The 14,239-nt window shown below is 45.9% G+C and overlaps 1 protein-coding gene across 1 annotated transcript in view; it reads right to left on the bottom strand.

Annotated features, from left to right (window-relative positions):
• The window catches only part of CA11 (carbonic anhydrase 11), a 1,189,254-nt gene that overhangs the window by 26,325 nt on the left and 1,148,690 nt on the right, over window positions 1–14,239 (bottom strand). Inside the window, exon 8 of the mRNA XM_069607034.1 lies at window positions 98–263. Coding sequence (XP_069463135.1) covers window positions 98–263 — 166 coding nt within the window. The remainder of the gene's footprint in view (window positions 1–97; window positions 264–14,239) is intronic.

The following is a 14,239-nucleotide window of genomic DNA, read 5'->3' as shown; positions in this document are numbered from 1 at the left end:
ATAAGATGATCACAGATACATTCCAAAACTTTTGAAATGTATTGATGCGTGCCATCTCAGAGAATGTATTATTTAGAAGAATGCATGTGCACTATACCGTGAAGTTTGAAGTTGGCGCCTTTGCATTTTCTACCCGGTTTCCGGAAGTCGATGTTTCCGCGCAGTCCCCGGTGAAAGAGTGGCTGAACGGGCCGGAAATTGTCACTCATGCTGTGGAAGATCTGCGTGGGCTGGCTCTGGCTCAGCAGGCGCAGGGAGTGCATCTAAAGAGAGGAGACACAGCAATCAGAGACAGGTGTGAGAAGCAGAGGGGAGGGGATGGTCGACGTGCCTTCCATATGTGGCCGGAGGACTTGACCTTGGAGGAGTTGACTCAGGGAAATCAATCAAGCTCAGGGAAATCAATCAAGGGAGACCGTATGGCCATGACTGGCGCAGGTCTGGAGCCTGGTGTTATGAACTTATGTGTCAGTATGAATTCCTTAACATACCACTCTTGACCCAACAATGAAACTTAAGGCAGGTTGCGCTGCATTCCCGGAGGCCGTTGTATTCATAGGAGAAATGGCAGGAGGAGCATGCAACTCTCAGACTGGAGGCTCCCAGCTTTAAAGAATCACACACTTTATTTAGCCCAATCTTCCTCTGAAAGCCACACTGGCCAAGAAGAGACCCATTAACTGTGGACTTCCAGTCAATACATCTACTCAGTGCATTAAGTGGGATTAGAAATCGGGGGGGGGGGGGGGTGGGGCTCTCTTCAGGGGCGTGTTCTAATGCCACGCCCCCCCTCGCCTGTTGTGGGGTGCTGGGAATAGAAGTAGAGCTGGTGCGCACTGGCATTATTTCCTTTGATGCGCCCAGCCTCTCCTTTTAAACAAAAGAAGGGGATGGGCGCTCCAAAGGTGTGACACCAGTGTGCCCCAGATCACACACATCAGGCAGATCCGCTGCTGATGTCTCTGTACTCAGCAACAGGAGGAGGGCTGGACTGCCCAGCTCTCCTTTTGTTTTCGAATTAAGTCATCAAGCTGCATGAAGCCCCTTGGACTGCCCAGCTCTCCTTTTGTTTTCGAATTAAGTCATCAAGCTGCATGAAGCCCCTTGGACTGCCCAGCTCTCATTTTGTTTTCGAGTTAAGTCATCAAGCTGCATGAAGCCCTTTGGACTGCCCAGCTCTCCTTTTGTTTTCGAATTAAGTCATCAAGCTGCATGAAGCCCCTTGGACTGCCCAGCTCTCATTTTGTTTTCGAGTTAAGTCATCAAGCTGCATGAAGCCCCTTGGACTGCCCAGCCCTCCTCCTGTTTCTGAGTACAGAGACATCAAGCAGCCCGTGTAGCCGAAGCACTGTACGGTAACACAGGCTGCTTGCAGGTATCAGTACTTCCGAAGTGCAGACACCTGCAGACAGCCTATGAAACTGCAGCACTTCGGCTGCACAGGCTACCTCACAGAGTTGTCGGCGTGGCTGGGGCTACTCAGGGGTGGGCCCGGCAGGGTCCCGGCTCAGGAGCCCTTTTTGGATACTGCCAGGATTTGGTCCCGGCTCGTCCCAGCGCCCTTAAAGCCCTGCATCTACTGCTTCGCTTAAGGACATAAAATTCTATCTTTTAAAAAAAAAAATCAAAACCTGTAAAAATACTCCAAACATTTCAGGCTGTAAAAATAATGGGCCTGATTCACAGAAGCGTTTTATAACGGTGCACTCCCATTGGAAAGCACTCTCTGAATCAGGCCCCATATGTTTTACTTCTGGTCTCCTTTACTGTGTACTTTGCTTACTGACTTGCTAGTCTCTGGGGCACCATTTGTGGTCTTTCCTGCTCACATAACCCTACTCCCATGTACAGGCAACGCTTGCAGGCACAGAGCGGGAAAGATGGGGAGTGAGATCGAGCTGAGCTGCATTTTATTGGGCAAATCAATACTAGCTTTCCAGACCATATCGGTCCGTTCCTAAAATATATGGGAGCCAGAGACAAATGGAAACTGATGGGAGGTGAGTGAGGCAAATATATATCGGAGACTCCAGAGGTGAACAGGCGAGGGAATGAAATACACCGAGTGTGGGATATAGAACCAATGAGGCATGAGTGATAGCATGCTCTCCTGCTGGACATCATTTATGCTACAGAGTTTACCATTTCAGATATGTTTGAGGACAATCATGTGAGAAAAGAGTCTGGCCCTCATTAGGACCCTGGTGTTAAGGGGTTAACAGCGCCGTAAAAGGTTGCCACGCCGTTAACCCCTTAACGCCTTACTACGAGGTCCCTTTGCGGCTCCCGACCTTAATGGCTGGTCTGGACAAGCCGTTAAAGTAGGGACCCGCAAAGGGACCTTGAAGGTAATTACGGTACCGCAATTTGAGGTACCGTACTTACCGCCTTCCCCATTCCCATTGAGCCCTATGGGGCAAAAATGGGAATGGGGAAGGGGCAGTGGTGAATGGGGAATTACCGCCCCGCCAACCTTGGAATGGGGTGGTAATTCCCCATTTCACCATGGCAGAGTCGGTAAGTTACCGGTGTTAACCATGGCGCTAATAGCGCCATTGGTTAACACTGAGGTCCTAATGAGGGCCACTGATTCTGTTGTAAAATATTTCACACATAATGTGATGGACCAATGCGACCAAAGGTTTGGGGAATGTCTGATAGTACACTGGAATGTTTAATGCCAAAGTGAACAGGCATATGGAATGCATGGGGCTGCACGAGACCAAGGATAAGCGGGATGCAGGAGACTATAATTATAATTGTTCTTTTATAATGCGCTTAATACCAATAGAGTGGTTTCTAAGCGCGGGATCGGGGTTCAAACCTGTGTTGCGATGCGTTGTCTTGCTTACAAGACAAACGCGTTGCCCCAGAGTGTACAGGATCACACATTTGCGGAGTGAGTCTGGCTGCAGCAGGGTGCATGAAATAAGAGAAATGCAACATGAATGACACTGTCCCAGTCTATCTAAGATCACGGACCTGCAGAATGATTGTGGCCGCCAATTGTGCTATAAGGCCAAAGGCGTGTGGGCTGAATCAGGCGACACTCAAATACATTAGTGGAAAGACATGTGGAATGACTGCGCAGCAGTGGGGTATGAGGCCATCAACAATATCTTTTTATTTTTAAAAACTTTTAAAGTGCCACGTTGCAGAGAACTACTTCGGAGCACTCAGCTAAGAAAGAAAGCAGGCAGGTAAAAAAGAAGACCCGAAATGGGAATACGATAGATCATTTTGAATAGAGTTACTTGTTAGAATGAAAACATAGATAAGAACTCTGGCTTCATGGTTAACAGTGTGCATTCCTAGATGCCCAGTAGGTGACTGCAGGGGGAACCGATCTGCAAGAAATGATCTCAGGCTGGGTGGAGCAGGGGGTAAGCTTAGGCAAGATCTTGTAAAGTGCCCTTCTGCCATTATTGCTGCTCTTGCTGAGGTGGCCTTGTATAAGAGACGAGTGGAGGAGGGCTCTGTTAGTAGGGCAGAGGGAGCGAGAAAGGCAGAAACCTCTTGTGTTGTTGAGTGCAGGTCGGAAGCAACCAGCACCCGGTAGGGGTTCCCTGTGTTCAATGGCTGAAAAGACTTGGGGTGGGCTATCCATAAGGGCGACCACAGAGTTAGGAGAGCGATGGATGCAGTGGGAATGTTGATAGAAGCAGTCGGGCAGAGGGGAACCTGTGGTCTGTACACTAGGCCTTGTGGTGGAAAACATGCAAGATTTTAGCAGTGGGCATGTTAGTGGGGCCGGAAATCTATGGGAAACGGAGAAAGGATAGTGAGGGTCCAGGAAAAAACACCCTCAGACGCAAGGTGGGGTCCTTCCTTGGTTACAGCGGTTGTAGTCCTGTTTGTAGATTGTGGATAGGGGACATGCTTTCAGACAAAGGTATGGGAGTTGCGGTCTGTCGGTGCGGGGAATAGTAGACCAACTGCTTCCTCAGCTTTGATAGGTGGTTATAGCAGATACTTAATGAGCTACATCTTCTACTGTTTCCTGAAAGCTTCTATTAGTCAATGGTGGCTACAACAAATATAGTGATACAATGTTAGTGAAACAAATTGAGCCTCATTACGAGTTGGGCGGTGTGTGTGGATAAAATGTGGCAGTGACACCGTTACTGCCTCATAACCGCACTGCACAAGTATGAGTGTGGCAGAAAGTTGGAGGATTTACCTCCAGTTAGGAGCTGGAGGTAAATCTGCCACCTTTCTGGCAAATGTCGGCAGAATTACCACGGTAATTTGTGGTAATTCCACCAAAGTCCCCCAAGGGGTCCAATAGACTAACACCACCACCACGTGTAATCTGGCGGTAATACCACCAGACCAAGTGCCGGTAACAGTATTGCAGTTCAGTGGTATATTGAGGGATTTACTGCCAAGATACCACTGCGGTCGTAATGAGCCCCATGTGGATTGAATGTGGCTGCACTTGGCATATGAGATCAAGGATGTGAGGTCTGAATGAGTGGCATAACCTAAAAGATATATAATCTAAAGGTACATATATATTGACCACAAAAAATGAAGGGGAGGGCCCCATTGAGGGACACCCTCACCATAAACGGGTAGTCGTTTGCTTGTTTGTTTTTAAGCCTCAAATTATGGCAAACTTTGTATATTCAGCATCAATAGATTGCAATATCAGTGGCATTATGTTAGTAACAGAAGCTATCCCCCCAGAAGACAGATGATTCAGCTTCTTCTTCCCCCCATTTCCCTAGGTTACAAGATTGTTGCCCAATCCCTAGCTCTGGATCCAAGGGACTAACCCCCATACTACAAAGAACTGGCCCTGACTATGATGACAGTAACGACCATAGTCATCGAACCGGCCGACCTTTTTCCACTTTATGATATCCGCTTAAGTAAACAGGATGCATACTCTGTAAAAATCAACACCGGTTTTTGGTAAGAGGTGATTGCAGCATTATAGACTCTGCTCCCACCGCAAAAGAATTTTTTAGTTACCCACTGGTACCTAACACTAATGCACCAATAACATATGGCTCTGTTGGTGAATAAACAAGGGCCATAGGAGTCCTTTAAGAAAATTCCTCTGAGTAATGCTTGACACATGAAAATGCTGATGCAATGATGCTCTGTCTATTGCATGGTTGACCACTTATGTGGGTTTTTAGGTATATGTTTGATATGCTGGATTGACGGCACTAGATATAGGGACAGTTTTCTCTTTCCTTTTAGATAGGCGTCTCATCACCATCAGCCTAGCCCTAGCAGCCCCTAGCAGGGACACGGTGTGCTTCCATTTAGGGATAGCCTTTCTAGTAGTTTTGCAGATTATCGCTTGTCCAACCTGCTGTACAAAGATATAGTGCTCCAAGATTCGTTTTCTGCACCTGGTACCTCTGCTCACTTCTCCACCTGGTCTAAACTATCTCGCTCAACTTCCCAACCTGGTACAAAGCCTCCATCATCATTCCTCTCCTAAAAAAGTCCTGACCCAAACAAATCCTCATTCTACAGATCTGTTGCTGAACTACCCTATCACTCCAAAATTCTTGAAAGGCTTGCCCCCAACATCACCGTCAACTATCCAAGAATCACTTACTTGCTAACCCTCTCCAATCTGGAGTCTACTCCAAACACTCCAGCGGGAGAGCTCTCATCTGCATTGACAATGCTCTTTACACTGCCCACTACTCTGACCTCCATTATCATCTTTCTGACCTTCCTGTTGCCGCTGACAGTGGGGATCTCCCCACCCTCTTTTAAACACTTGAACTCCTTGGCTTTAAGGACATCATGCTCACCTAGGTGACTGCCTATTGGTCTGACCGTTCCTTTTTCAACTCATGGGACACCAACTCCTCTTCACAATAAACACCTTCTCGCTCAGCAAACACATTCACTCCTTTGGTTCAACAATCACCTCTTTGCTGACGATACTCTGATTTTCCCCTCCATCCCTTCCTTCACCCCTAAATCTGAAATGTATAATCAACTGCCTAAGAGCTATCTGCGAATGTCATCTTTCTCCCTTTCTTTAACACCAATGCCATTCACCCCTCACCCATTTATTTCCCCATGATCTCTTCATTCCCTACCCATGGCTCTCAAATGTAGGTTCTCTTTGAAAGACACCTACAATTCTTGCAGTTCATGGTGGTCACAGCCACCACAGCCAGACTCAACCTCCTAAATATACAAAAAACGTCCTCACTGCATTCACCACTCATACTAAAACAAATATCTCCTGTCATGTACTCAGCAAACTAGACATCTGTGAGAGCCTACTTCTTGCTCTACCCCTCCACTCTTTTGCTTCACTCAAAAAAGTCCTCTCCTTTTCCCCACACAGCCTTTTATAATTACCCACATTGTCTCTGACCTCTTCCTAAATCAAGCACTCTGGATAGCTATCCTTTTTAAATCACTCCATCACATTAAATTCCTGCTACTCCTCTATTAACCGATACATAGTCTTGCCCCCACTACTTCACTAAATATATCACAGTGTACTCTCCTTTTCAAACTCTCCACTCCTCATCTCTTCAATCCCATGCCTCATGTGACTCTTCACGTTTTTGCTTCTTTTCCCTACTAGTCACATTCTATCGGAATGTTCCAGTACAACCATAAAAGCCATCTCTCCAGTTCAATGGTTGAAATTGAGGTTCAAACTCCACCTCCTAAGAAGTGAACCTCCCCTCAACAGCCTTACCATACTATCCAAATAAACTGCCAAACCCACTTCTCCTGCATTCTGCCTTTAGGACTACTCAATGCAATTTGTAAATACGTGAATTATCATCTCAGGCTCTCCTAAAAATATTGTTATGCCCTCCCTGTTCTTCGTATATATTCCTATTCTTACCAATCCACCACCCAGTAGACTTCATTCAGGCCAATAATGCTCTTATGCAAAGGCACCTTACACTTGGACTGCCTCTACTCTCTGTTACTCTGTTATTGCCTACTTTGTAAGTATTTTATGTTTAAAATTACACTGGGCCTCATTACGACCCAGGCGGATTTCGCGGTGCTAAATGCACCGCGAAGCATGGCGGAAAGCCGCCGATAGCGCCATGGGGGTTGGCGGATTTACCGCCCCATTCCGACCTTGGCGGGGCGGTAAATCCCCAATCCCCATTCTGCCCTTCCCCATTCCCATTTTTGCCCCATAGGGTATAATGGGAGTGGGGAAGGAGTTAATTACGCCACCGTAAAATACGGTGGCGTAATTAACAACGAGGTCCCGTAGCGCCATGGTTTTCTCCGCCTGGTAAAACCAGGCGGAAAAGGCCGCCATGGCGCTACGGGAACTCGTAGTATGGCGGAGAGGTACGCCATGCACTACGCTGGCGTAATACCCTCTCCGCCAGGGTCCTAATGAGGCCCACTGTCTTTTGTGAGGGGTCAGAAATGTGAGACAGACACAAAGGTATAGTTTTCTCTGAATTTGCAATTTTATTAAATATAAAGGGGTGAGACAGATGCCTATCTTTCCCTGCCTAACAAACTAACACTAAAGAAAAATGACATAGTGCCTAAAAAGTATCTCGTCCTCACACTAATATACACAACAAAATTATACCAGGTTTGTTTGGTTGTCTTATATTCCATAAAATGACATATGAATTCGAATTTAAAAGATTTAGAAAGTACTCCTTGTGACCAGGGTTGGATTCCTTTCCCCTGGATTAGATCAGGAATACCTTGATCAAAGTTCAAGTTCAAGAAAGTTCTGTACAATAACAAAGTCCATTCAGTGTAACGTACAAAGTCTTTTCCATCCAATATATCCTTCCTCTTGGTAAAGTAAATATCTCTCTTCCAAAGGCTTATTCATAGTTCGAAGCAACTGTTAATGTTACACCATCTCCTGCTTGGCAAAACAAAGGTCTTTCCCTCAAAACACAAATCCATGCATCAGGACAAATGTTCTTTTCTCAAAAGGTCAAGCAATTGTTAGCACATCATACTTCTTCTTCAAGAGAAACACTTTAGTCGGGATAGCTTAATAATCACGTTCTGAAACGCAACAGTTGATCAACAAATGGTGTTGAATTAGCACTTCTTTTTGACCACACCTTTTTATCACAACCACAGTATATTAATTCATCTTTTTCTTTCCTGTTATACTCGCCTGCCAGAACTAACTACAATTGGTCCCTTTCCTGATAAAACTCCTACTACTATTACAATAGTATTATGTGGGAATGCTTGTTCCAAAGCTCTCCACACCAGGATCCTAAATGAAGAGGTTTGAACAACAACTACTTCTCTTTATAGTCTCTTGACTCTTAACAAAATGGGTTACATCTCTTCCCAAATTGATATTCCATGAAAGGATAATTGCTCTCTTGTTGTCTCTATATTATTCTTGTATCACCTTTTGACTGTAGGCAATGCCGGTTACAGCTCTCTCCACCTTGGTCTCTCATGCAAGGAGGGCTTTGCTCATGCAGCCTTTTTTTTATGCTCATGCAACCTCTAGGCTGCTGCACCAGTTTGCTTTGATATCACTCTTTTGCAGTGTTGGCAATGCGGGTTACAATCACCCCCAAAGTGGTATCCCTTATCAAGAGGGATGCGTCCAGTTTACCTTAATATCATTCCTCTGTGGCTTTGGCAAAGCAGGTTGCAATGGTCCCATAATTGGTATCCATTATTAGGAAAGTGGCGCCCAGTTTACCTCAGTTCATTTGTTCAATATTTAAAATGATAAATTTCACGTGGCAGTCTCTTTGGAGCGCTCTAAGGCCACCTGCTTCAGGTTCAGGCCAAATAAATGGCATGGAATGGTGTCTCCTTCTGACTCGCAGGTGTTGCTGTAAGGAATTCGACCATTCACACGGGGCGAGTGTGCTTGCCTGCGCTTTTTGATTTTTTAATAATTAAAAGGAAGGATTGAAGACCAACCACCAAGGACTGTGTGAGGTCATTCCTCACACATTCCATCTGCTTCCCGCCCAAATGCATAGTCACATGTACTCCGGGAAGAGCCAGCCTACAGGTGCCGTCTTCCCCTGTCATATTCAGCTGGAATGTGACAGCCATTCCATCAAAAGCATGGTACATCAAAGCATCTCAAGGAGGGGGAAGGCACACCTTCCTCCAGCATGGGCAGCCTAATTTAAATATCAAAGGCCCCATGGATCTGATTTCCTTTGTCCACCGCCTAGTGGCAGTGCATACTAATGAGAGATAATTGAAACAATCCTGAAGGGGCTTGGTTGCCAGATTAGACAAAAGGAATGGCGGGACTAACACCGCTTTGGTATGCAATGTGTCAAGTTGAAGCTAGTTCCCACCCCTCTGTATGAAGGGCAGTGAAATGCATGTCTGGGTCCACTATTTGCTGTAGACAAACCCCTGCAGAGCAGGCTCCTTTCAGAGGAGAGAAGTATGTGGTTTGGGGGAGACAGGACATCTTCTTCCAGCACAAACTTCAAGGGAACCCTGTACTTTAATCAAGAATCACAAACGTCTCAGTTAACCAGAGAGACACTTTGATCTACAACAGACAGGGAGAAGGGTGGGACTTAGGTATATGTTGTCACCCCCTTGTCAGTCCTGTTGCATAGTACTCTGATCCTGGCCTCATGTATAACAGAAGATTGTTAGTGGGGACCCAGGATTGGTTCATTAAGGTGGCCTTAGCCTGCACCAATCACTGAGGCTCATTTGGCTTTAACAGAGGGTTGAATCCCTCACTTGGCAGGTCATCTAAAGACTTTGAAAGGAGTAAGAAGAAGCACTCATTTCGACCCGAGCTGAAGGTACAGTCTACCTTACATCTTCCGCCAGTGAAGGAAGACCAGGAGTTCCAAGAGGGAAGCAAGATCCCTCCCCTAAACATCTCCCAGGGCACAGAGGGCGATATTGGACTCAGAGGACCTGTCCAGCAGCTCCAGAACCGGTATCCAGCCAGCATACAGCGTGACCTGCTAGGTTCTGCCAGCAAGCTTCCCAGGTGGGAAGTGCCGAAGACTCTCTGTGAAAGACAATGACAACACCATTGCCTACAATCTCTCTCCTGAGCTTTGGCCCGTCTGCCTTGAAAGGATGATACGAGCCCTGCGAAAAAGCTAGGAGGAGTGCCACACAAGCATCATCCAGTGTCCATCTTTTAAGGACATTTTATGAGACAGTCAAGTCCTCGAACCACATCCGGCTGCACTGCTGACTGTTGTCATTCCGCAGCTACCAGAGCTGTCCGAGACACCTAGATAAGCATTCCAGATCTGCCAACTAGCACAGAGACAATGATTCTTGGTCCAGAGCTGCCGCGCCGGACATCCTGCACATGTCCATCCAGACTCGCTTGCCGAACTGCCTTCCGCCTGGTACCCGCAGCTGTCTCCAACCACTAACTTTGTCTCAAGTGCTGCAAAGCGCCCTGGAACTGCCTTGATGCTGTTGAGCACCAAGAACTTCTTCAGCACCAGGTACATTGTGTTTCTGCCCCCCTGGTCCGTCTCCGAAGGACCCTAGAGACAGTTACGACCCTTTGCCCTCTTGGTACTCAAACCAATAACCTTGAACTGTAAGACTGATTACTTTACCAACTACCCTTCTGTCAGTATCCAGAGTTCATCCCTTTGCTTCGTGAAACTGTCTGTCCTCTGTGTTCCTTTGCAGGGTAGGTCGTATTTGTAGTGTGCTAGAACTGTCTGTTGTAGTAATAATAAAGTAGATATTTTTATACAACCTGGACTGGACAGTCCCTTTTATCATTGGGTATTAATTGTATTTTTGCTATGTTGCAACTAACCAACGATCCATGACCTTGCAGAGATAAGCCTGCCGTTCTGTCCACGTTACCATAATTGGACAAGGAGGTCTTATAATTGTCTTGTATTACAATCTGTTCGGATCCCTTCTGGTGTACTAGAGGTGTGGGGTTGATTGATGGTTTAGAAACCGATATTTATCCCTGGACCACTGGTGCCCCAGAAGTTGATTCGTCACATTTGCTGTGGGTCTCGTCAGGGCCTTATACACTTCTGCCACCTCTGGTTTGACTGCCGTGGTCCATGCAGTTCTTCAGAAGAGCTCTGATAGCTCTCTGTGATCTCTGGTGTGACTTCCATACCGGAGCAGTTCATAGTGTGCTGGGACCTCGTCTCTGACATGGCGTAGCTTTCTTCAGAGGAGCTTCCCGTTGTGCATTCTCGGCATGGCCCTACTTCCTCTGCATCTACAGCGTCTCCTGCACAGTGTCCTGCTGCCGCCACAACTACACCATCAGCTTCTCTCTCCTCCTGAACCTAAAACCCATTTATAAATTAAAAGGTCCCGCTCAGGGACTTTCTATTAAAACAACTAGACTGCTCTTGATACTTCATCAACTCCGAATTACTCTTCCTTGTCCCAGTACTACAGGCATTATGGGCCTTGAATTCCCTAGTTGTTTTTATGTCAAAACTGTCAGTTTGTTTATGGGTGATTGTTAGAAGAGTTGGTGATTTAACACTGGGGTTTTGGGCCTCTACATAAGGCAGAATCAAAACAACCAGAAGTTGTGATATTAACTTCCAGAATCCCCAATGTACTACTTTCAACCACTTTCATACTGGTTTAAAGTATTTCATGTTCTATACTATGGGTCGTTCTAGGTGAGGGAACCGCACATTGACAGAATGCCATCAGATATTTAGGTATTATGGGAATCTCATCCTCAGAAGAGGATGAATACTGCATCCCTCCTAACTGAGTCACCACTTCCCCCTGACAGCTGTCTCCTCCCATGTGATCCTCCCTCATGTTACACCCTCCTGGGTTAGGATCAGGAGCGGCTGCCTTCCCAATGCCACATGAGAGGAGACTTTAGGCTGGCATTTAGAGATGACTTTGCAGGACTCATCCCAGTTTTCAGTAACTGGAAATAGAAATACTAGAAAATATACTAATTTTACTTTCACTGATTGAAAATATTATGCTGAAATGCCAAAATGCATTAATTCTGAAACCCTATACATTTTTCCATTCGATGGTGGTCAAAACTAAGTGCACAACCCAAAAAGAAACATCCTCGTTGCCAGTGCAGTAAAGCAGGCTCTCCATGTTCCAAAGGTAAATTCCTTGGATCTGTGTGTTCCCCGGTGTTAGCACTCTTAGTCTAAAGTTGTAACCAAGCTCGTCTCCATTTATTAAAAACACCCCTTTCCTTGTTTTAAACATTCATTTGAAACACCCCCTATTCCCAAAATCAAGGAGTCCGTAAAACAATTACAAAACCATGATGCTTGCACATTTCCTACCCGCACAAGCAACTAGACATCCGTGTATTGCCTATTTGTCTTCACATCACAGAATTGTTTCACACAATCATCTTGTGACTAAAATGTGCATGCATTAATACCACACTCCTGTCCTGTCAATAAATCAGACTAGCTAGAACAATCGGGTGTATGTGGTGCAGACATTTACTGTGCAGTATACACAGTATAATGGCTCCTTCCCAGTGAGCTGTGACAGGTCAGAGAGCGGGGCCATTAGCACTCTCCATTTCACCCTTTTGTCTCCCCTAGTCCAGTAATACAAGATAAGGCCTCAAAGAAACAGACCTGGGTAATGTCCTGGGGCTTGTGAAGCCCTGCTATTTATTTTATTTATTTTTATTTATTGCATTTGATTATAAGCCCAAACCCTTGGGTATCACGGCGTAAGTTACATATATCTTCGTTTTGATATTAAAGTTACATACATTTTGTTTTGCAGATGCTATACAGTCATATATACAGATTGTTTATCATTTGACATTGCAGTTATCTTGTGTTACTGGGAGCGGTGACCAACTCCGCTGAAGAGCTGGTGCTGGAGTTTTAGTATTTGTTGAATAACCATGTTTTGAGTTGTTTTTTAAACTTCGGTAAGGAAGTTTCATTAGATAAGTGAGGGGGGAGTGAGTTCCAGATGCGGGGGGCTGCGATGGGAAAGCTGGAGTGACCTGCTCTTGTGGTGGTGAAGCGTGGGATGAGTAGCTGAGAATTGGCATTGGATATGAGTGTTCTAAGCAAGGTTTTGCGTGTAATTAAACTATTGAGGTAAGTGGGAGCCGCATCAAATAGGCATTTGTGGGTGGTGGCTAGTGTTTTGTGGAGGATTCTTGCGTGCACTGGGAGCCAGTGAGCATCTCTTCTATGTTGTGTGATGCGTTCTCTTCTCTTGATGCCCAGTGCTGCTCGAAGGGCTTTATTTTGTAGGAGTTGGAGTTTGGTTAGGTTTATTTTGAGGTACCTAGCAGTAAGATGTTGCAATAGTCTATTTTTGTTAGGATCGGGGCTCTAACGAGAGTTAGGCAGTTGTCCACAGATAGGAGAGGCCTGCTTAAAGTGATGAGTTTGGCGGTGTAGGCCGTTGAGGAGGCAAGAGCGCTAATGTGATTGTTCATGGTGAGGCTGGAGTAGAGGTGTACTCCTAGTGTTTTGACTTTGTGGGAAATGGTGATGGGTGTGCCATCAATCACTATGGAGGTGTAATCTAGGTGGAGTTTGCTGAGCCTGGTCGGGGAGCCAAATATGAGGATCTCAGTTTGTTCTCCATTAAGGCAAAGGCTGTTATTAGCCACCCAGTTTTGAATATGGAAGTAGATGGTGTTGATGGTGGCCGTGTCCAGTTCCAGGTTGCCTGTGATGGGGATAAGGATCTGTGTATCGTCAGAAAAGTTTGTGTAAATTACTCCCATAGCATCTAGCGCTGCAAAGAGTAATTTATTGTAGGCGTTGTATAGCATGGAAGAGAGACAGGAGCATTGTGGTACTCCTAGTGGTACCGGGATAGGGTCCGCTGTGACTTCCCTTAGAGCAACTCTTGACGTACAGTCAGAGAGGAAGGATTTTATCCAGGCGGTGGCCTTCTGGGAGAAATGAAAGTTTGTGGATAGGGTTTGGCATAGTTTGTCGTGAACTACCAAATCAAATGCCGCTGAGAGGTCTAAGAGTAGTAGGATGCACAGTTTACCGGAGTCTCTGATAGCGTCCATCTGTTTTTTTAGACCCAGAAGGGCGGTCTCAGTACTGTGGTTGGGGCGGAAGCCCGATTGTCTTTCCCCTAGTAGGTGATTTTGTTCAAGGTGGGATTGCACTTGGGTATAGGCTATTTTGTCGATGATTTTGAGGAGGAATGGCACTGTTGTTATTGGCCTGTAGTTGGTGGCGATAGTTGGGTCTAGGGAAGGTTTTTTGAGTAGGGGTGTGACCCATGCTACTTTGATGGATGTTGGTATTTCGCTGGAGTTAAAGGACTCATTCACAAAGCTAGT

This window comes from Ambystoma mexicanum, chromosome 1p (assembly GCF_040938575.1).
Source record: "Ambystoma mexicanum isolate Mex_15411 chromosome 1p, UKY_AmexF1_1, whole genome shotgun sequence".
In the NCBI taxonomy this organism is placed as follows: Eukaryota; Metazoa; Chordata; class Amphibia; order Caudata; family Ambystomatidae; genus Ambystoma; species Ambystoma mexicanum.
This window is presented reverse-complemented; position numbering and strand designations above follow the sequence as displayed.